This window comes from Mastomys coucha, unplaced genomic scaffold (assembly GCF_008632895.1).
Source record: "Mastomys coucha isolate ucsf_1 unplaced genomic scaffold, UCSF_Mcou_1 pScaffold18, whole genome shotgun sequence".
NCBI classification, from domain to species: Eukaryota; Metazoa; Chordata; class Mammalia; order Rodentia; family Muridae; genus Mastomys; species Mastomys coucha.
The window spans coordinates 79496435-79518422 of NW_022196900.1; the positions used below are offsets into that span (position 1 = coordinate 79496435).

Sequence of the window (21988 nt, forward strand, 5' to 3'; positions counted from 1 at the left end):
ACCACCATCATCACCACCTCCACCACCTCCACCACCACCACCTCCACCATCACCATCACCACCACCATCATCACCACCTCCACCACCACCACCCCTCAGCTAAACCAATGTTTTTCAGGCATCTCCATCCGTGTCTGAGAGATGGCGGTACCTTGAGGCAGATAGTTCAGAGTGCTGCACCAACGTGAATAATACTCTGAAATTCCAAAATACTAGGCTAAAATCCTTTGGGTTCCAGACCCCATTCCTCCCTTCCCTTCCTCCAGCTACCTCACAATTGTAACCACCACCCCAAGTTCAGCACCCGGGACTTGAAGACGCACGCCCTCTGCTGGCCAATAGGGGAGCCGACATGAACCCGGTTTCAAAATCGCTTGGAATCTCTCTGGACTGCGTCGTCCTTTAGGAGAGCATAACATCTCCTTAGATTCAAGAGCCCCTTCGCCTGTGTGTGTAAGAACTGTATCCCACACTTTCCCCTACACGTAATGAGGGGAATGAGCCCCGGTTCATGAACGGGGCTGTCCATCCAACACTTCCCCGGGTCCAAGGATAGACCGGCATTTGGAGAAAGGCAACGGATCACGCAGGGTCTGATGCTTGCATCTGATTGGGGTAAGGGACCTGTTAGTTTGGAGGAGGGCTTATTATTCATTTTCTGCCTTGGGAATTACCTTCTTAGGAGGGAAAAAAATGTTAGGTTTCATTCCTCTCTCCGTGCCCTTGAACTTCATCCCCACAACCTCGAATCCGCAGTACTCTACAAGTCCGGCTCCACTCGGCCTGCTCCAGAAAGCAGGCTGCACCTGCTCCCCATTTGCTTCAGATCGGGTCGATCAAGGAATCAGAGTTCCCCTAAACGCCAAGCGGGAGGCTAGGCTTGGACTTGCGGGTCCCCCACCCCCGGCGGGCGGGGCGCCTCACTCGCACTCCCTCCCGGCCCTGCCCGCCTGCCTTTCCCACCCGGGACGCGCCTCCCTTCCGCAGCCTAGTCGGGAGAGCTCCGCGTCTCCGCCGCTGTCTTCTCCCGCTGGGCCAGATCGGATCCGAGTCGGAGCATGGAACCAGGGCAGCCCCGAGAGGCCCGCGAACCCGGGCCAGGGGCAGAGACCGCCGCGGCGCCGCGCTGGGAGGAAGCCAAGACTTTCTATGACAACCTCTCGTCCAAGAAGAAACCCAAATCGGTAAAAGCGGGGCTTGGATTTGGGGGGGACATGGGAAGGGCCACTTCCAGGGGTGGGGTCTCAAGCCCTCTGGGAAGGGACTTGTGAAGCCCCTCCCGAAGGTGACACGGTTCTTCAGCCCCAGAAGGTGCCCAGCAGTTGGCTGGGGCTCCAGTTTATTTTGGGAGCTCTACTATAGTGACAGTCCCGCCCCCACACCCCATCCCGGGCTCAGGTTCTACTCCAGAATACCCCTCCCCCATGCTGTCATCAGGGGCCTATGCCCTCCCGGGCTCTGACAGCCTGAACTCGCGGACCGCACTTGTTGGCAGAGCTGGTCGGCAACCCGGGCAGCAGCGGGCTTCGTAACTCGACTCTGGGAACCCGGCTGCTCGCTGGGCTCTCAGGTCTCCTCCATCTGTGCAGCCAGCTCAGCTTCCAGACCCACGCCTCCGGCGTTTGGGCTCTAACTGAAGACCCAAACCCCAGGGAATCAGGTCGCTCTCCCTCCATCTTAAAGGAATGGTTTTTGTTCCAGGCTCAGGGCTTCGCTCCCAGGCTCTGAGCTCCCAACGCTGGGCTTTGCACCTTAGACATTGCTTCTGATCTCAATGGTGGCATCAGCCCTTTGCAACTTCACACACAGGCAAGCATTCCTCTTCCTCGATTAGGCAAGTTCATGATACCTTAGCGTTGTTGTTCACGCCCCTCCGCTTTAAACCCAGGAACTTAGGCAAGGGATTGAGAATAGAAACTGGCCCAGAGGCATTACACAAGGACCTCCAGTCTGACCTTAAAGCATCCCACTGCTTCACTACAATGACTTTACCCAGGAGGCCACCCAGTCCACAGTTACCTCTAGTTCTTGGCTCATCCTGGTGACAGAGATATTAATCTGTGGCCTGCCTGTCTCGGGAGTTTGGAGTGTGCCCACGGAGGCTCTAGAGATGGTGGATTCTCAGGTAAAAGATCCTACTCGCTGTGGGAGCACTGGGGAGGGGTGACTGCCACCAGAAAGGCTTTGGGGAAATGGCTTTTGAGCTGATCTTAAAGCTTCAGTAGGTATGAGCTCCTGGGAGGGGGCGAGAATGAGGGAAAAGCAAGGAGCTGTCTTTGAACTCAAGACCTTGTTCAGAATTCATACTTAGAGAGAAATGCAAGATCATGGGGAGAAGTGTTACAAGGCCTCGAAAGGCTCCCAGCCCGGAGACAGCTCTGACTGAGTACCTTGTGAAAGGTCCAGACCTTATTTAGTGGAATGGAGGCTTTCATGCTGGGTTCTGTGGAACTCTGTGTCTCAGGCAGTCTTCAGACCTGTGAATCCTTTCCTCTTAGAAAAATACTTTAAATATTTTTTGGGGAAAAAAACCAGCTCTTCCCATGTTCAAGGATGTAGGGGTGCAAACTGGACTCTCTCAGAGAGAGAGATATGTGCAGAAACATAAAACTAAATTGACTGGATACTGAAGCTTAAGTCTGAGGCAGCGCCCTAACTCCTGCTTTGAAATGTATTGTCCATCCAAACTGTTGGGGTTTTGTTGTTGTTGTTTCGTTTGTTAAAGATTTATTTATTTATTTAATGTATGTGAGTACATTGTCTCTCTCTTCAGACACACCAGAAGAGGGCATCAGATCCCATTACAAAGGGTTGTAAGCCACCATGTGGTTGCTGGGAATTGAACTCAGAACCTATGGAAGAGCAGTCAGTGCTCTTAACCACTGAGCCACCTCTCCGCCTGCAAAGTATTGTTTTACTGATTAGTTTCGTAACAAATGCATTCATACAGATGCATAGATATAAGCATTGAATTGTAAAATAGACTTACAGCAGTTACATATTTGGCTTGCCCATGTTGTGGGGAGGGGGGTTCTGTCTAAGAATTCATTTAACTAAAAGGTCAATCTACCTTTAAAAATATGAACATCATAATGGAACTGTTGCAGGATCCTTTTTTTTTAAATTATTATTATTCTTTAGCAGGGATTAACTTGGTTCCACTTTCATTTTATGAAGATCACACTGGGCTGTTTATTGGGTGGATTGAAAAAGGGCGGGTCTGGCAGAAGTCATGCTAGTGAGATAGCAAAGCTGAATGAATAATGTCTGGTCCCAGGAATGGGGCGGAGAGAGAGCTGGAAAACAGGAGAGAACCTTCAGTGTTCAAAGATCCACTTCTTCCCCGAGCATCAGAGAACCAGGCCATGATCAGTCATAATCCCTTCATCGGCTCTTGAACCCTGGTCTGATTAGGTGAAGTTCCCAGCGCCTGTCTTTCCTGCCATAGCCCCTCCTCCCACGGGCTATTTTGGGGGTTGTAAGCCTCCTGGGCCCCATTGGGGCCTGGCGTGGCCTCATTTTCATTCCCAAGAGCTTGAGTAAAATATTTAACCTAGTAGAGGCCCTCAGAGACCCTCACTTCTTGGAGGTCAGAGGCCTTCACCCGGAGCTATCCTGTCCTCATCTCTCCCAATACCCCTCCTGTGTCTTTCCAGAAATAACAGCTTCTTTGGCTACATTCCTACCTTGAGTGCAATAGACAGATTGTTGGTCTAAGTGGGAGCTCTGCAGGCAGGCCAGTGGGGCTGGGCTGCCCTCTGTTAATTCTTCCACCCTCACCCCCAAGCCACAGTGATCAGTCTAAATCCCAGAGAGCTGGCAAGACCATGGCTCCCTACAGCTCAGTACTCCCAAACTGAGACCCTCGGTTGTTCTGACCCGGTCCCTAGCCTGGAATGGACTTTCTGATTTGGGTGCACCTGTAAGCTGGATGCTAAGAAACCTGGACAGGCATAAGAGGGTCAGTCTACAAGGGCTCAGCTTCTCCGGGCTCTGAACAATTCAGCTTCTTCGGACTTTGGGCAATTCTGGTCACCTGTTTTTTTTCAGACCCACTTGGAGGCTGGACAACCTACAGGAGCTTGTGTTCTCAAGGCCCACCTTGATTATGTTGTAGCAGAATGACTTGGATAGGAGACAGGATCCTGTCCTGGGGATTGTCATTTTGTTTGTTTGTTTGTTTGTTTTGGTTTTTCGAGACAGGGTTTCTCTGTATAGCCTTGGCTGTCCTGGAATTCTGTAGACCAGGCTGGCCTCAAACTCAGAAGTCCACAGTCCACCTGCCTCTGCCTCCCAAGTGCTGGGATTAAAGGCATGTGCCACCACCGCCTGGCAGGGGGTTGTCATTTTTTCAAGGGAAGAGTATCCCACCATAAAACCTCAATAATATTAGGATACAACGCTTCTTGTCATTTCTTCCAAACATGACAAAGGAGGCTGGGATGTGTCCAGGCAAGTTGTTAAAGTAAAAGGTGGAGGCTCTGGGAAGATCACATCAAGGAAGCTTTACGTGGATAGAGACCAAACTAGAGGCTAGAGCCTCGAGATCTCACCTGGACTTTTTGTGTGAACAACACCCTAACCCTCTCTACCACTATTTCCTCATCTCTGAGAGGAAAGTAGACACTCCAGAGGCCAAGGCAATCAAGACACTTTTCTTGCAATGGCCAGGAGTAGGATCTGAGAGTCTAGTTAACTTGCCTAAAGGAAACCCAAGACCAGTCAGGTCTGTGTGACAGAGAGTGAAGAACAAGGCTGTGGCTGGCTTCATGGTCTGGAGCCAGATTCAGAGCCTGCCTGAAGTAGATGGAGAAAAATCGGTTCTCTGTCTCTTCAGGAATGACAGCTCTGTCCCTAAGGTGCCCAAGTGCTGATGGAGTTGTGAAGTGCCCAGCCAATAACACATTGGCAAATGGATGGTTAGAAACTGGCTGAGCTTCAGAGGACGGATGCCATCTTCCACTGGCCCCGCTGGCCACCTGCACAATCTTGGTTAAAGTTAAACGCCAAACACAAGCTGTGGCCAGCTACAGGCCAGCTACACAACTTTGTGGAAATTTTTGGGTTCCCCCCGCCCATTTCTATTCTGAGATGCTCCAAGGCTTCACTGGCCATTATCTACAGGAAACGGTTTAAATTCATTAAAATCAGTTTAGGGACCAGGAGATGGCTCTGTCAGTAAAGCGCCAGGCATACAAGCACAAGGAACCTGAGTTTAGCTCTCCAGCAGCTCTGGGAAAGCCACATGTGATGGCATGCACAACCAAACAGGAAGAGACAGACCTCTGGAGCTCAGAGCTCACTGGCCAGCCAGTCCCACCAGTTAATGGGCTCCAAGCTTAATGAGAGACCCTGCCTCAAAAACAAAAACAAAAACAAAACAAAACAAACAAACAAAAACCAGTGGGGAGTAATAGAAGACATCAGCACCAGTCACATCTGAAGTTACTACCTAACCACAGAGCACACAGCTCATAGAGCATTTCCACTAAACCCTGCCTTCTAGAGCTTCCCAGGTCGCAGAGAAGTGCTGTCAATGTGTTCCCTGAACACTCATACTCTGATTTTCCCAGAGATTAGGAAGGGTCCAGCGGCTGTCCTCGGTGGAATGTTCCTCTCCCCATCTTCTAAAGGATACCACAAATGTCTGTATGGATGAGCCAGAAGCTCTTTGGGGACAGAACTCAAACCTATCTTGCTTCCTAATGTCCCCAGCTTACCATCACTCAAATCAAATCAAATGTTGATTACCATGCTGTCAATCAACTGGAGCCTTGAAGTAGGTTGAATACATCATCCCCAAAATTATCATGAGCAAGCAGAATGTTAGGTTCATTTATAGGTCTCGGCTTCCATTTGAGACCTCTCGTCTCACCTGTAAACTAGGGATCATGATGCTAGGATTGCCCCATTCACAAAGAAGGGGTGTCCGTGAGTTTGCTACACACCCATATTCTGATAATCCCCAGAAATCAACCAGGGTCCAGCTGCTGTCCATGGTGGCATGCTGTCCATGGTGGCTTGCTGTCCATGGTGGCATGCTGTCCGTGGTAGCATGCTCCTCATCCAATCCTACATGCTGGGTCATTTGGATTACTGTATCAAAATACCACGCACTGGGCGATTTATAATGTAAACAGTACAGATGTCTTTCTTGCAGTTGGGGAGGTGTCTAAAATTAAGGAGCCAAAAGACCGGGGTCCTCTTCCTCACTGTGTCTTCCCATGGCAGAATAGTCAAAAGATACTCTGGTATCTTTTTCTCTAAGAAAAGCCCTAACCACCCACAAAGGTCATACCCTTTAATGCTATCTCACATGAGATTCAGATACAGCAGCTGAGAAGCATCGCTAAGACTCTCTTGTGAGGGGCCCCGTTGAAATCCAGGCCCCTACCTGTCCTTCTGGGCTCGTCTATTACTCTCCCCTGCCCTGGTCTCCGTTCATTTTTGCAAAGGCTTCTGGCTTGTGCTCACCAATCCTCATGGTCTCTTCCTTCAATGTCTTCCTCAAAGTCCTCCTCTCCCCCAGTGACTTCTCCTGAAGGCCAGTCACGGAGACCTTGCCTCGGAGACCTTCAGTCACGGATGCCTATCCTTTTGTCTCTTAGTTCTGTTTGCTTGTCTTCCCCACCCTCCATCCTCTAATGAGCTCTGAGGACAAGAATCATATCTTCTGACTAGAACCCTTCTTCAGCAGAGCTGGGTGAGGGCAACCTCCATAGAGGAACCAACTGAAGTGATATTCCACAGCGAGAACATGAGATAACTGGACAGAGGGTATAAGATATTTCCTATATACATAAGCAAAGGGAGCATCGTGTTCAAGAGCCAAAGGACAAAGGGCAGTGTGCAAAAAAAGTGAGCAAAGTGAGGTTGCGCAAAGCTGGGGAAGAGGAAGCTGAGGGTAGGAAGGAAGTAGAGGTCTGTTGTTGCGAAGGACTGCTTGCTCTGTGGGAAAGGCTGTCTGCTTGATTCTGCACCGCTAGAGACTGAGCTGCGATCACATCTGCACTTCAGACAGATCCTCTGACAATTTGAAGAGGACGAGAGGTGAGGATGAACTGGGCTGAGGAAGAGATGAAAGAAGTGGGTAGATTCCAAGCATGGATGGCTTAGACCGTTAGCTGATGAGGAAGCGAATGGGGAGGCAGGGGGCGGTGAAGATTTACCTCCTGGCTTCGGTTGTCTGATCATGAAGTGGTGATCTGGATGAGGAGATGTGGAGCTGAGCACAAGATGAGGAGAGAGGGAAGAGCTTGGATTTGGGGGTGAGGGTGAGGGATTCCGCCCCAGGCACTGTAAGTTGGAGTGTCTGTTGGTTGACTGGGGCAGTTAGATAGGCGAGTCTGGAGCTCAGGAAACAGATCCAGGCTGGAGATATTTTTTTTTTTCTTATATAATTACTGTGTTTCTGGGCACTAATTTCTTCCTGAGGGCACGCAGCTCTTCTTTCATAATGGAAACCACTTGGGAGTCATCTCAATGCGGCCATGCCTTGGCTACATACATTGTTTTTTCTGGTTGTCCAGATGGTCAACAATATCGCAAGCTCCCTGAGAGTATGCCCCTCCCTCCCATCACATTTCTACATAGGGAGCCAGTCTCTAGCAGGGTCCAGCCGGGAGTCTATCTCTGCCGTAGCAGAGCCTCAGCCTCCCCCACATCCCAGGGTCTAGGAGGAGCTTGCACAGGTGCACCTGGCTCGGGATGAGTCTGAGTGACAGTCTATTGTCCCTCCCTCCTACAGCCAAAGCCTCAGAACGCGGTCACCATCGCTGTGTCCTCCAGAGCCTTGTTCCGAATGGATGAGGAGCAGAGGATCTACACAGAACAGGGTGTCGAGGAGTATGTGCGATACCAGTTGGAGCATGAGAATGAGCCCTTCAGCCCCGGGCCCGCCTTCCCCTTTGTGAAGGTGAGGGGGTAGTTCCTGAAACCCCACACACAATGCCTTTGTCAGAAGCGCTGCCTGGCAGAGGCCATCCCATGACTAGAGGACTGAGCCTTTGGGGGAGCCCCAGGATGGGTAACCAGTTTGAGGAGCAAACTGAGCAAACTGAGGGCATCCACCTTTAACGAAGTACCTCCGAGTAGGCACTGATGGTGGAAAATGTCATTAGTAGGTGGTGGAGCGTATAGATCTCATTCCACCAAGTCAGTCGCTAGCCTCCTCTCTCCTCCCTCACTGCATCCCTGGCCACGGACTCCACTCATCAATCCAAACTGGAGTTTGCTGTCTCCCTTCCAGGCCCTGGAGGCTGTCAACAAGCGACTTCGGGAGTTGTACCCCGATAGCGAAGATATCTTTGACATTGTCCTCATGACCAACAACCATGCTCAAGTGGGAGTTCGCCTCATCAACAGTATCAACCATTATGGTAAGTGAGGGACGGGTGAGCATGGGATGGCCAGGATGAACACACACTCCCGCAGGGAGGCCACACGGCTGCAGGGTCAGGCTGGGTCAGGCTATCCTGACTGCCATCCTGACCCCAGACATGTGCTGCTAACCTGGCGCTGTATTCCATTGTGTTGCATTTTTTAACCTGGGTCTTTTAAAACTAAGAAGGCTGGGGCTGTAGTCCAACTGATAGAGTGCTTGTCTGGCAGGCAGAAAGCCCTGGGTTCAGCCTCCAACACTGCGTAAAAACTGGCTATGTTAGTATAGTAAGTGCATGCATGTAATACCGTCACTTGGGAGATGAGGCAGGAATTCAGTCTTCCTATGCTACATAGTGAGTTCAAGGCCAGCCTGAGATATACTAGATATGGTTTAATTGGTAGAGGGCTTACCTGGCATGCATGAAGCCCTGGGTTGGATCCCCAGCACTGAATTTAAAAAAAAAAAACAAACAAATAGCAAATAGGCATAGTGGTATAAAACCTGTAATCCCAGAAGTGTGGAGGCAGAGGAATCAAATCCATGTGACCCTGTCTCAAAATACATACAGATATACAGATATACATACATACATACATACATATATACATACATACATACATACATCATACATACATACATACATACATACATACATACATACATGAGTGTAATGCAGTGTGTTCTGATACACAGCTTCAATCTAAGCCCTCCAGAGGCAGAGGTAGGTGGACATCTGAATTCAAGGCCAGCTTGCCTTATAAAGTGAGTTTCAGGACAGCCAAGGGCTACACAAAGAGAACCCTTGTCTACAAAAGCAAACACCAACAAAAACCTGTAAAAATAAAACAAATAAAACTGATTTGAAATGCTGCCAGTGTTGGGGGTGCCCTTCCTGGCCGATGTCCGGCCACCCATGGTTGATCAACATAACCGGCTCATAAAATTCCTGAATTTGTAATAACTGACTCTTAAAAACTGGCACAAGCCAGCTGCAGCCCTCCCTCACTGGACAGGCCCCACTCCCTGTATAACTGGGAAAGGTGTTTACTGCCTCTGTGCCTCAGTTTCTCTGCCTGTAGGCGACTAGCAGGCTTCACAAGGCTCACAGGAGACTGGGGGGGGGGCGTTCAGAATGAAGGGTGCTTCTCTTTTTAGTCCACTTATGAATGAAAGTACTGAATCCCTCAGAGCAAGCTTCCAGCGAAGAGCATACATTCTTATTTCCAGGACAACTTAGAACCACAGAGCAGAAAAGAAAATTGGACCTAGAAAGCCAGAATCCAAGTCTTGGATCTCCAGATCTCTCTTGGCGATCTCTCTTGTGCTTGTGTTCTCCCTGGGCCTCATGGGCTCTTGTCCTTCTTTAGCAAGCTTAGTCCTTTGCTGTCATCTGTAACTGAAGTTCTGGGAAATCCAAATAGTTCCAGACCCTTTGGTGGCTTCCACAGGGACCAGGCATGCACACGGTGCAGAGATAAAAAATGCCAGGAAAACACCCAAACACAAAATGGGTGGTTGTTGTTGTTTGTTTTGTTTTTTTGAGACAAGGTTTCTCTGTGTAGCCCTGGATGTCCTAGAACTCACTCTGTAGACCAGGGTGGCCTTGAACTCAGAAAATCTGCCTGCCTCTGCCTCCCAAATGCTGAGATTAAAGGCATGCGCTACCACTGCCTGGCTTTTTTTTTTTTTTTTAAAGATTTATTTATTTATTCTATGTATGTGAATACACTGGAGCTGTACAGATGGTTGTGAGCCTTCATGTGGTTGTTGGGAATTGAACTCAGGACCTTTGGAAGAGCAGTCAGTGCTCTTACCTGCTGAGCCATCTCACCAGCCCTACAAAATGGTTTTGTTTGTTTGTTTTTCAAGACAAGGTTTCTCTGTGTAGCCCTTGCTGTCCTGGAACTCACTCTGTAGACCAGGCTGGCCTGGAACTCAAAAATCTTCCTGCCTCTGCCTCCCAAGTACTGGGATTAAAGGCGTGTGCCACCACCGCCTGGCCCAAAATGTTTTTTAAAAGTGGGAAACCATGGACTGGAGAGATGGCTCAGGAGTTAAGAGCACTGGCTGCTCTTTCAGAGGATCCTCTTCCACCACTTCAGAGGCTCACTTCCCAGCATCCGAATGGTAGCCCACAACTGTGTGTCACTCCAGTTCCGGGGAGTCTGACATCTTCACACAGACATACATGCATGCAAACACCAACACATATAAAATAAAAGTAATGAAGTCTTTTTTTTTTTTTAAATAGGAGAAACCACCAATACCAACCCACCCCACCTATATTTATAGCTTTACAAGATCTCATCTCAAGCAGCCAACAACCCAGTTACGTGTTTATTTTATTTTAATTTACTTCATTTAGATACAGGATCTTACTGTGTAGATCATGAGGCCAGGCTAGCTTCAGACTTGAGAGCCGCTTGCCGTAGCCTTCCCAGCACTGGGCCTTCAGACACTGCAGACACGTGCTGCCCTTCGCTCCTGCCTCCTGAGCGCTGGGATTAAAAGCAGGTGCCAATATCTTTGGCTTCATTACCTTTGAAACCAAAAATTTAACTTGTGTGCATGTGCATGTGTCTCTGTGTGTAAGCCAAACCACCTTTTATGGTCAGAAGCGGCATCGGATCCCTTGGAACTAGAGTTACAGACAGTTATGAGTTGCTATGTGAGGGCTGAGAACTGAACTTGGACCCTCTGTAAGAGCAGCCAGTGATTTTAACCACTGAGCCACCTCTCCAGCTCCTATTCACTGCTTTCAATATGTATTTCTTTATTTTGGGTTCTGCGAATGAAACCAGGGCCTCGGTAGGCTATGTGTGGTTGGCATTTTATAACACTGATTTCAAATCACTGAATGTGAGAGTGATATTCATGATATTTAACCACCTGGGGGATAGGTGCTGAGCAATGAGAAGAGGCAGGGCGCTGTGCTTGACGGGGGCCTGGAGCACCACGGTGGGGTCAGATATTAACCCTTTTCGGTGTCAGCCATGAGGACAACAGCAGTCCTGTTTAAGGGACTTATGTCGTGATGGCAAATGATGGCCTGAGGGTAGCAGCCACTTGTCAGCCAGCAACTACTGCACAGCTTTTGCAGATCTGGGAGAAAGCTACCCAGCTTGGAGTCTGCCCCTGTCCAATCAGCTACGATCAGGAAGATAGGGTCTCCAGCCCACCTTCTGAGGTTGTACGATTCCCTGACTAAGTAGAGATGCTATGAGCCAGGCGTTTTCTCCCACTGCGTGATCATCTTATTCCCTTGAAGGATGGAGAGACTTGGATGAGGGATGCTAGGCTGAAACAGAGAGCCACTCGGCTGTTTCACTACTCAGTTCAAGCACAGAGAGACCATTCTGGGGCATGAAGTTTAACCCTGGCCTCATCGGGGGCTCTCTACCTCCACAGACCTGTTCATTGAACGATTCTGCATGACAGGTGGGAATAGCCCCATCTGCTACCTCAAGGCCTACCACACCAACCTCTACTTGTCAGCTGATGCAGACAAAGTGCGAGAAGCCATTGATGAGGGTAAGTCAGAAGGAGGCGGGAGAACATGAGAATACCTCCCCACATATAAAGGGGTCCCAGTGGTGAGAAGCCTGCTGCCGGAGCTCTGAGCAGGCACTGGGGTTGCCAAGGTAACTACACAAGAAAATATGCACACGTTCCTATGATCTGTCTTGTAAAGTGAAAACAAAACCCTACCTATTCCTCTTGCCCTTCTCCTGCCCTGCAGTGCACATTATATCAGCATCCCCTAGCCTCTGTTTCCATGGGAACTCCCCTTCCAGCCCAGAAAGCTACTGCTTTCTAAGATCCCTCTGGGCTGATGGGAGTTCTGGTTCCTGTGTGGCCAGGAAGCTTCTACCCATCACTGGGCCAATGAGAAAGAGATAAACTTTCAAAACCAGTCGTCTCCCAGAACCGGGCTGGCCAGTGCTAAGGTGAGATTAGGGGACTCCGTTACAAGTACCGAGAATGAGAAATCCATTCCATGTGCCCCATTCAAGGAGCAGTTTGGGGTGACAGCCATAGATTCAGTCCTCCCAATAGGAGCCACAGAGGAGGAAAGACTGGCTTCCCATTTGTCCAGATATGTTCTCAGGCTGATTGTTCAGGATTCCTGTCAACTGCCCTCTTTTCCCATAATCTATGTTGCCTCTTTTTCTGTGAGGCTTTGTCTCACCAGGACCCAGAAGACATCTTCCTAGACACATCGATAGAAGTGTGCCTCTGCGCGTCTGGAATTTGACCTTTGGTTTAGGGGACAGGGGAGTGGTTAAGTGGCTGTCCTGCAGGATGTCAGAGTAGTGGGGCATGGGTCATCCTGGCGTTAGGTTAACAGAGCTGAGAAGGTCTGTAGTCTGACACTTAGGACCTAGTCCTACCCTGGGCATCCTTAGGCCAGTGAACCTGCTGTGAGATCTGTACTGCTAGCTCTTCCCAGAGCTCTGCAGAAGTCTGTGTCTGTTATCCTAGATTCCTACCAAGGAACAGGATAGAAGTGGCCTTCGGAGAGATGAAGATTATTGTGGGGATTCAGCTAACCGTAGCCTGGAGCCTTGGTCCCTGGTGGGCGTCCTCACATCCCAGAAGAGCCCCAGTTGCAGGATGTCTATATTCATTATCATAGGTAGCTTATGCTGCCTCCCAGGACCAAGCACACTATCTCACAGCCTGAACCACAGTGTCTTCAATGTACCTGTGTGCTTGGTGGCTGTACACCATCCATCCACTCCTACTGCAGTCTGAGAGCTCATCCTCATATGGACCTGAAAGAACCTTAATTTTACCATGGTCCAGAGGAGATATGCAACTTGGAATCAACTGTGAGGGATTGAGCACACTTCCAGGCATGCTTTCCTATCTGTTCTCCAAAGAGAGCAGTGGCAGAGGAGCCCTGCATTTCCAGCCAAGACTGTTGTTTAGATGGTCCACCCCAGCATGCTCTTCAGTCTTACTCAGACTCCCTCATGCTAGCAGATAAACAGTTCTTCAGTGTTTATCATCCCAAGGATACTTCTAGAGCTACCCACATAGGTGATATTAATGAGGATTTCCTTTGGACATTGATAGGGACCTTCAGAGTGCTGCCTCAGAGCTATAGCTGCTGCCTAGTATGGCTAGTATCCAAGCACTACCAATTTTAAAATGCTTTCAATGAGTCCTTGATGAGCTTGCCGTTAGTCCTGGTGGGGCAAAGATGATGTGGGATACCTTGATGAGCTTGCTGTTAGTCCTCGTGGGGCATGGATGACATGGGATACCTTCTGTGCCAAGGCTCACACTATGTTCACCTCTTTCTGCCCAGGGATTGCAGCTGCTACCATCTTCAGCCCTAGCAGGGACGTGGTTGTGTCCCAGAGTCAGCTCCGAGTGGCCTTCGATGGGGACGCGGTACTCTTCTCTGATGAGTCAGAGCGCATTGTCAAGGCCCATGGGCTGGACAGATTCTTTGAGCATGAGAAGGCCCATGAGAACAAACCTTTGGCGCAGGTGCTACACATTCCCAGAACCCCTGAGTAACTCCTCATTCCCCGGAACCTGGACTGGCCTGAATCCAGGGCCAAACCCAGGCTAAGTCCACACACCTACCAGGTTCTTTTACTAAGAGCTAAGCCTCCTCCCTCCTTGGTTTTTCAAGTCAGTGTTTCCCTGTGTAGCCCTGGCTGTCCTGGAACTTGCTTTGTAGACCAGACTGGTCTTGAACTCAGAGATCCACCTCCCTCTACCTCCTGAGTTCTAAACCTCATCTCTCCCATGGCTCCTTGATCCTTTCATTGAGACTCCACCCCTTCACTAAATCCCAACCTCTTCACACAAGTGCCATTCTCCACCTCTTGGGGTCTCCAGCACCTTTCCAAGCACCTCACTGCAGCCTCTTCTGCCTCCCTGCTGTATTCCTCCAAACCCCTTTCTAAGGTCTCCATCACCACTCAGAAGCCCCCACGCCCCGTTCTGAGACCTCAATCCTCTCGGAAGTTCCCACTCCTCAAAAGTCTGAGACACACACACACCATTTAACCCACTGTCTTTTCCCTGTGACCTTCAGCTCCTCTCTTGGGATACCCTTCTGAGTAAAGCCCCATCCTGCCAGGAGCTCCTGTTTCCTTCCCTGGGAAACAAGAAGAACTCCCTATTGCGCCATCCTAGGGACCCAGGGCTGTGGGCTCCCTTGGGCCACCTGTTGTCATACGTTATGTGGCTCAGGGAACCTCACCTGCTCTTCTACTTCTTGATAGCTCTCTCAGAACAGAGCTATGTAGAAATTCCCTGTGGGTAGAGCTATGGGATTTCCCAGCTCTGCTGGGAACTCCAATTTGAGCTTTTATAGAAATCTAGGTGCCCAGAAAAGGACACTTCCCCCTAAGTGGTTTATAGAAACAGAAGAACACAGCTTCCTGGCTAGGAAAATTCCCTAGCAGCCTACTTCCCAGGCTTCCAATTGCTTTGGGAATGAGCTATATTCTGCACCATCCAGTTCTTTCTTCACATATCCTCAGTAGTTTCATGATGGTGGGCACTTTCCCTGACCCCAGAGCTTAAGCCCAACACCCTGAGCCACTGAGGTGTCTGTCCACAGGCAGGCTCATATTCAATGGTTACACGCTGGCCCATCTGGCCCAGATGTTCAGATAGAATAGAGTCTGTTCTGATTGGCAGGTGCCCTTGCCATCATTATAGCTCGTTCTAATTGCTTCTTTGCTGATGAGCACAGAAGACCACACTTACAGAGCTGTAGGATAAATTATTGCAGGTGGCGTGAATGGATATCCATAGCAACAGTTGCCCTGGTTACGGTTATTCTCACACAGCCCAACCACATTAAGACAGACCCCAGCCTAAGGTACCTACAGCCCTGTATGCACACAGGAGCCAGAACAGACCGACCAAACCCAACCAAACCCAACAGCCAATCAGAGGCTTTAGGATGAAAGCGGAAATGTTTAGGAGAGGTGAATTAATCAGCGCCTCTCTCCTTTATTTCACAGGGCCCCCTAAAGGGCTTCCTGGAAGCACTGGGTAGACTGCAGAAGAAATTCTATTCCAAGGGCCTGCGGCTGGAGTGCCCGATTCGCACTTACTTGGTGACGGCGCGCAGTGCGGCCAGTTCCGGAGCCCGGGCCCTCAAGACCCTGCGTAGCTGGGGCCTGGAGACGGATGAGGCCTTATTCCTAGCTGGAGCACCCAAGGGTCCCCTTCTGGAGAAGATCCGCCCACACATCTTCTTTGATGACCAGATGTTCCACGTGGCTGGAGCTCAGGAGATGGGCACCGTGGCCGCCCATGTGCCTTATGGTGTGGCTCAGAATGCCCGGCGGGCTGCCGCTGCGAAGCAGCCACTAGGTGCACAGTAGCTGAGCCGCCTTGCTCCAAGCCCCCGTCACACTTCTGAACCTCATCTGGTGAACTTTTTCTGGCTCCTCATTGTCCACCCTACCGCATGCCGTGCCAGGTACTCTTAGAAAGTTACGAAGACAGAGCCAGCAGTCTCGAAATCTCTTTCCCGCGAACACTCCTATGACCCTGGCTAAAAAGCAGGACTTTGCAGGGTAGCCCAGATTTCAGGGAGTAATTGGTGGGACTGAGAGTGATGTCCTCAGAGAAGCCAGGGTGCCTAAGGGCTTGGGATGAAAAAAAATGTCTCATATAGTGCAAAGAACATTGTGTGAAAGTGGGCAGATTTAACATCTAAGGGAGACCTGGCATGAACGGCATGCCTTAAGTCCCTCGTTTCCTAAGCCTCATTTACTTCCATCTTTTAGGAGGCTTCCAATTTGTTCTTCAGCCAAAGAAGCTTTGTTTTAAAAGATTATGTACTAAATTAATCACTGTGCTGGGGCTGCTGGTACCTATGGCACCTGTGTAGATACAAAACGTAGGACATAGGCTAGATTCCAGCCCTTTGCCCCTCAACCGTGAGGCCCAGTATGCACAGTGGAACAATGTGCGTGTGGAAAATATGCCCAGCGATGCACAGAAGCTCTGTATATATTTTCCCGTGTTTAGGAACCACTGCATAAGATGACCTTTGCTTGCTGTGATTTGCTAACCTGAGCTGTGGAGTGGAAGATTTGTCTGAAGAAGTGAAGGGAGGAGTGTTGACTACATGCAAATTCTCCTGTGGCCAGCAGGGGGCACTGCAGGCTCTCCCTGGAGAAGGCTTTAGCCGCTTACTAACTCTGGGTTTCCTTTGCCTTCAGCTTTTAGGCAAAGTTCAGCGAGTCCTGTCTGCCAAGCTCCTCACCTCAGTCCTGGGTCTGCCAGTCACTTCTACCCGCCATGCTATAAAGAAGTTCTCTTAGCAGTGAAAGGACTCTAGCCCTAAATTTGGAGAAAGCATAGGCTCTAAAGCAAGTCGTTGTCCAGGCTGAACCTGAGGTGTAGTTGTTACAGATGTGGGAAGTGTCAGGTCTGTTCTGAAACCAAAGATGCTAAGGAAGTGATAGCTTAGAGAGGAATGAGCTGAATGTGCAGGAGCTGCGGAGGGCCGGAGGAGAGGAGCCTGGAGGTAGGGTGAAGGGCATCCGGGGACTTTAACCTCTGTCCTTCTAGGCATTTGAATCAGGATCTGAATGAGTACATGCTCTGGGTAGTGTGTCCCGGAGTGACAGCTGCAGGAGGGAGGAAAAAGAAGAGCAAGGATTTCCGGAAATGAGCACCAGCTTGGGCCAGAAGAGAAACCCTGGGCCAGGCTACCGTGTCTGTGTCATGCAGATGCTATTCCTGGAAGGAACATAAGGTTGACGCCCACCACAGCTGCTTTGTGGAGACACTGGCATTATTGCAGCCAGAAGGGCATGGGGTGAAGGTGTCTTAACACAAGGTCATTTTCATCTTTATAACCAGGACATCAGAGGAGGCCTGGGGGTAGAACAGAGTCTGTGAGGGGGTTCCGGCACTTCTGGTACCCCATGCCTGGCCAGAGATGCTGTGTGATCGAAGAACAGCTGTAAGGAAAGGAAACCCGGTGAGAGAGGAAGCTCAGCCTCAGGGCGCTTCCCATCTTCACACAACAGCCCCTCGAAGGGTCTCAGCAGAAGCCCACGGTCACAAGAAGCTTGTAAGGATGTGCAGAGCAGAGGCTCACAGATTGTCCTGGCTTGTCCAGTCAGAAAAGACCTGGGAACTGTGGAGACAGCACCAGATGGTGCTGAATTTGGGGTCTGGGATGCATGAGGTTTAGTGCCCGGGGCCTGGTCATGAAGGCTTGCAAACCCTCCCAGGTTTCCCAGGAAACAGGAATGGTGCCATTCGAGAAGCAAGACGATAAGGTGCAGGAGGAAAGGACTGTGGCTTTCACTGGAGCCACCATTAATAGATACGGACAGCACTTGACAGCACAGAACGGTCCAAATTCTATTACTGAAACCACAGATGAGCATCTCAGGCCTGGACAAAAGCTTTTGAAGCTGGAACAAGGGGCCAGAAGTCCTGGGGGCAGGCTCTAGCTGCAGCCAGACAGTTCTGAGGGCCTCCAGAGCTGAAGAGGAAGGAGCCTGGCAGCATGAAGCTTTCTTTATTGTGTTACCAGGAAATCTAAAAACCAACTGAGCAACAAGACCCCAGGCAAAGGCTCAGACTGCAGCACTGAGGTAGAGGAGCCACTGCTCCCAGAACACTGGACCCCTTTAGCTGGAAGTACCACATCACTAGGTCTGGCAGAGCACCCCTCCTAGAAAGTGCTTGCCAACAGAATCCCAGGCCCAGTGGTACGGCCGCTCAGCAGAACAGTAGCTCTGTTTGTTATTAAGCATGGAGGCTGCTAAGATTACTACAGAACTCCCTGCAGGGGAGGGAGATGTAGTTGGACATCTGGCTCAGTCGGTAGAGTGCTTGCCTGCTGAATTCAAAAGCCTGGATTCAACTCACAGCAATGCATAAGCTAGGGATGGTGACACACACCTATACTTCTCACACCAGAGTGATGAGGGCAGGGGGAACCCGAAGGTCAAGGTCAGCTGCACAGCCAGTCCACAGCCAGGCTGAATTAAATGAGACCCCACCACAGAAAGAAGAAAGCAAACCTTCCCCTACGTGAAGGCCCAACTGCGTTTGTGGGAATGTAGCAGAATACGCTACAAAGAAAATAGAAGCTAGCAAGATGTTCAAATCCAAAATGGACTTGATGTTACCCCTCTGTTCAATTAGTGTGTATCCATTCAGTCAAAACGATGATTAGAATCTGAAATGTGGCAAATAGCTCTGCCCCAAGTCCCTGAGTATCCCTTGATAACGTCAGCTGCCCACACCTCTCCACTGGAAATGCATTTTACGGTAATCCAGCGTGCCTGAGGATGTACCAGTACCGTGGCCCATGTCTAATCCCTTGAGATATCCTGACCATACAGATTCGGGGAACTACCATTACTTGCTCAGTGTTACCCAGCTAGCAGATGTCAGTGCTGGGACAACAAAGCTACCCTCTGGAATGTTCCAGAATCCACTACAAACATGGCCAGCTGTCCTACCTACTGTCGTGGTTGCAGGTCACCATCCCATCATGATAGTCCCCCTTACAAAGCCCAGGCGTGGCCTCAGATACTGCAGGTAGCATTTCAGGCAGCCTGTCCCAGATGGAGGTGGCATGAAAGTTGGAACCTGGTTTACTAACTGCCCTTGAGGACCATTGCTTTCCCTCAGGCTTGCATGGTCTTTGATGGTCCCTCACTGATGCTGTGGTACAGCTCCAAGGAGGCCAGCTTCTCACATGTCTCCAGCAGAATACGAGGATGAGAAGGAAGAGGAGGAGGATGAGGAGGAAGAGAAGGAGGACGAGGAGGACCATTGGCCCCATGACTAGCAACTTTGCTGGAAAGGGTACCTGAGACAAAGTATCCTGAGTTCTACCCTTAGGGCAAGGTGCAGAAACCTCTCTTGCCAGTAGGTGACACTGCAGGCTGGCCCTCAGCTCTCTCCTTCTATGCTGATTACTGTGCTGGATTCTAGCAGCCAAAAAGGACTTCAGGTGCTCTGACAATGTTCGTGAAACATCTCTGTATGATGAGCTGGTGGCTCTCACCGAAAACCACTGTGATGGTGTGTATGGAGAAACATGTATGAATGTGTACAGACTGAGTGTGTGTTTATGGGTGTAACAGCTCGTATTTTTCTGCTGATGACTCAGTATGCAAGTGTGTCTGTGTCTCTGTGTATCACGCACACTTGCAAGCTTGGAGTGTGAACAGATGGTTCTGTTATTTGAGGATCCGGGGCCCCACATGCTGATGACCAGTCCTGGGGACTCTCATCTCATGGGCATTGCATGTGCATCACCTGAGGCTCCCCCTGTCCCCGGAGGTCTCTCAGTCTTCCTCTCTAGCTTTCTGCTTCTTGTTCCACTTCTGTTGCCTCTGACCTCTCTGCCTCCTACCAGTGTGGCTCTGCAGCTTTGGGGAGGAAGTGGCAGAATCTGCCTCCACCTGACTCAGTCTCCACACATCTCTTCCCTCCTTCCAACAGTGCCAGGGTTAATATGGTCCGATTAGGAGCTATCTCATGGCCGCTGCTTAGAAAGCTGACTTCCTTCTGGGCCTCCTGCTCTTGCCAGACATGCTTTACCTTTGACCTTGCCTGGGAAGTGTCTCCATGATGCTCCCCACCTCACCCCCAACCCAGAAGCTTTAGAGATTGAATGAGTCATGTTTGCAAAATGAGAGCTTCTCTAAGACGAGCCAAAACTCAGCAAGCTGTTGTCACACTCCTGGCCAAGGCTGAATATGCCTTCATGGCTGTCTGCCACTGCTCATGGCTAGGCTTATAGCTGACACTGATCACAAGGTTGTCAAGGTCATTGCAAACATACTGTGTGTGTTAGGGGTCACAAACGCTATGTCTACAGGAGTCACACAGGAAACAGGCACAGGCATTGGGCAAGGTCTTGAGAAGAAAAATAGCATCAAGAGCCCAACATACCCTGCTGTGTAGGAATTTGGGCCAGTGGGCCCTGGTGTTCCATCCTATTTTGTTTTGTTTTGTTTTGTTTTGTTTTCTGAGAAATTAGAAATCTGAGCTTTCAATTACTGGCAACCATTTCAAGTTTAGAAAACTTTGTACAGTCCAAAAGAAGCTTATGTTGTTAGCCAAATCCACCCCTCCGATCTCCGACCTGTTCTTTCTGCCGGAAACCCAGTGAATTGGGGCTTTTAGAGCTAAGTTACTGAGAATGGAAGTGACATTACTCTCAGAATCATAGCTTGGGGTTTTAAGAGACCTTAGAGATGCCATAAAATATCCCTGGTGTGTTTTAAGTGCTGGAGTACAAGCTGGGCTTGGAAGTACACACCTGTTATTCCAGCACAAAAGAACCTGAGATTGGAGGATGCTAAATTCAAGGCCATCCTGGCCTATATATCAAGACTCTTAAAAAAAAAAACATGAATAATACTGAATATGGTTGGTGGTACATGCCTTTAACCCCTGCACTCTGGAGACAGAAGTAGGTGGATCTCTGTGAGTTCAATGCCAACCTGGTGTACATAGCAAGCTCCAGGATTGTCAATGTTATGCAACAAAGTCATGTTTTAAAAATAAAACAAACTGGGCTGTGGTGGCTCACACCTTTAATCCCAGCACTCAGGAAGCAGAAGCAAGTAATCTCTGAGTTCAAGGCCAGCCAGGGTCTCACTCTGCCTCTCTAATCTACAGAGTGAATTCCATGAAGCCCAGGGCAATGCAAAGAAACCAGGTCTTGAAAACAACCTAAACAAAACAAAACAAAAAAACAAATGAATGGACACAGACTTTATTTTTAAAATAACACACACCTATAAATGTGACTTCCAATTTCCACTTTCAACAGTGTCTGAGTATCCTCTACTTAGAACAAGATCAAGGACAAACCCACACACCTAACAGTGGCCCCCTCCCTGTCCCCATTCTCTGCTGTGCCTCCCGGCTCCTTCTGACCTGTCTGCCTTGCTATTTGGCATAAACCCCCAAGAGTCTCGTTGGAGAGCTAGAGCATGTGCTCCCCTGTCCCTGTGAAGTCCTTACCTGGGACAAGAGTGGGCGCACACCTTCCTTGGTGCTGCTCCTCAGCAATGTGGGGGAGGGGCTGCTGTCTGCTCTTTCCGGGTCATTTGACAAAGGATGCTACATGCTTTATTACTGTGAGTCCCGTCCCTCATGCTCGTCCTATGCCTTCGTTTTACAAGGGCTTCTGCTGCTTAAAAGCCATTCAAATAAACAGCCATTCAAATAAATAGCCATTCAAATAAATAGCCATTCAAATATATTTATATTGTCCTGCTTTCTTCTTTCCTTCCTTTCCTTTCCTTTCTTTTTTTTTTTTAAGTTCATTATAAGTGAATCCAGAAGTTGGTATAAGCCCTAAGAAATCTAACTCTGTCATCATTTTGGGACAAGTCTTACACAGTTGCTCACCAAGTTCTGACCCAGCACTGTGGGACAGTTTTCTGAGTCACTTCTGGAATTGGAGTTACAGGTAGGTGTGAGCTGCCATGTGGGTGCTGGGAATAAAAACTGGATTGTCTGGAAGAATGCGCTTAACTTAAGCCATCTCTCTAGCACCACCATCCTCTCTCTCTCTCTCTCTCTCTCTCTCTCTCTCTCTCTCTCTCTCTCTCTTTCTCTCTCTCT

The 21988-nt window shown here is 49.5% G+C and overlaps 1 protein-coding gene and 1 long non-coding RNA gene across 4 annotated transcripts in view; one reads left to right on the forward strand and one right to left on the reverse strand.

Moving 5' to 3' along the window:
- Window positions 1–1180, reverse strand: part of LOC116096581 — an 11523-nt gene extending 10343 nt beyond the window's left edge. For both annotated transcript variants that reach the window (XR_004121044.1, XR_004121045.1), the window contains exon 1: window positions 675–1180. This is a non-coding gene — a long non-coding RNA (uncharacterized LOC116096581). The remainder of the gene's footprint in view (window positions 1–674) is intronic.
- On the forward strand, window positions 485–21623 carry Nt5c1a (5'-nucleotidase, cytosolic IA). Of its 2 annotated transcripts, XM_031378547.1 has the most exons (7): window positions 485–615; window positions 988–1184; window positions 7748–7915; window positions 8249–8378; window positions 11792–11914; window positions 13698–13882; window positions 15379–21623. In XM_031378547.1, exons 2-7 carry the CDS (start codon window positions 1059–1061, stop codon window positions 15742–15744), a joined length of 1098 nt encoding a protein of 365 aa, XP_031234407.1. In that variant the 5' UTR covers window positions 485–615; window positions 988–1058; the 3' UTR covers window positions 15745–21623. The 2 variants fall into 2 exon arrangements, with proteins under 2 accessions (XP_031234407.1, XP_031234408.1); XM_031378548.1 differs by lacking the exons at window positions 485–615; window positions 988–1184 and adding an exon at window positions 6672–7050.
- Window positions 21624–21988: the final 365 nt, after the last annotated feature.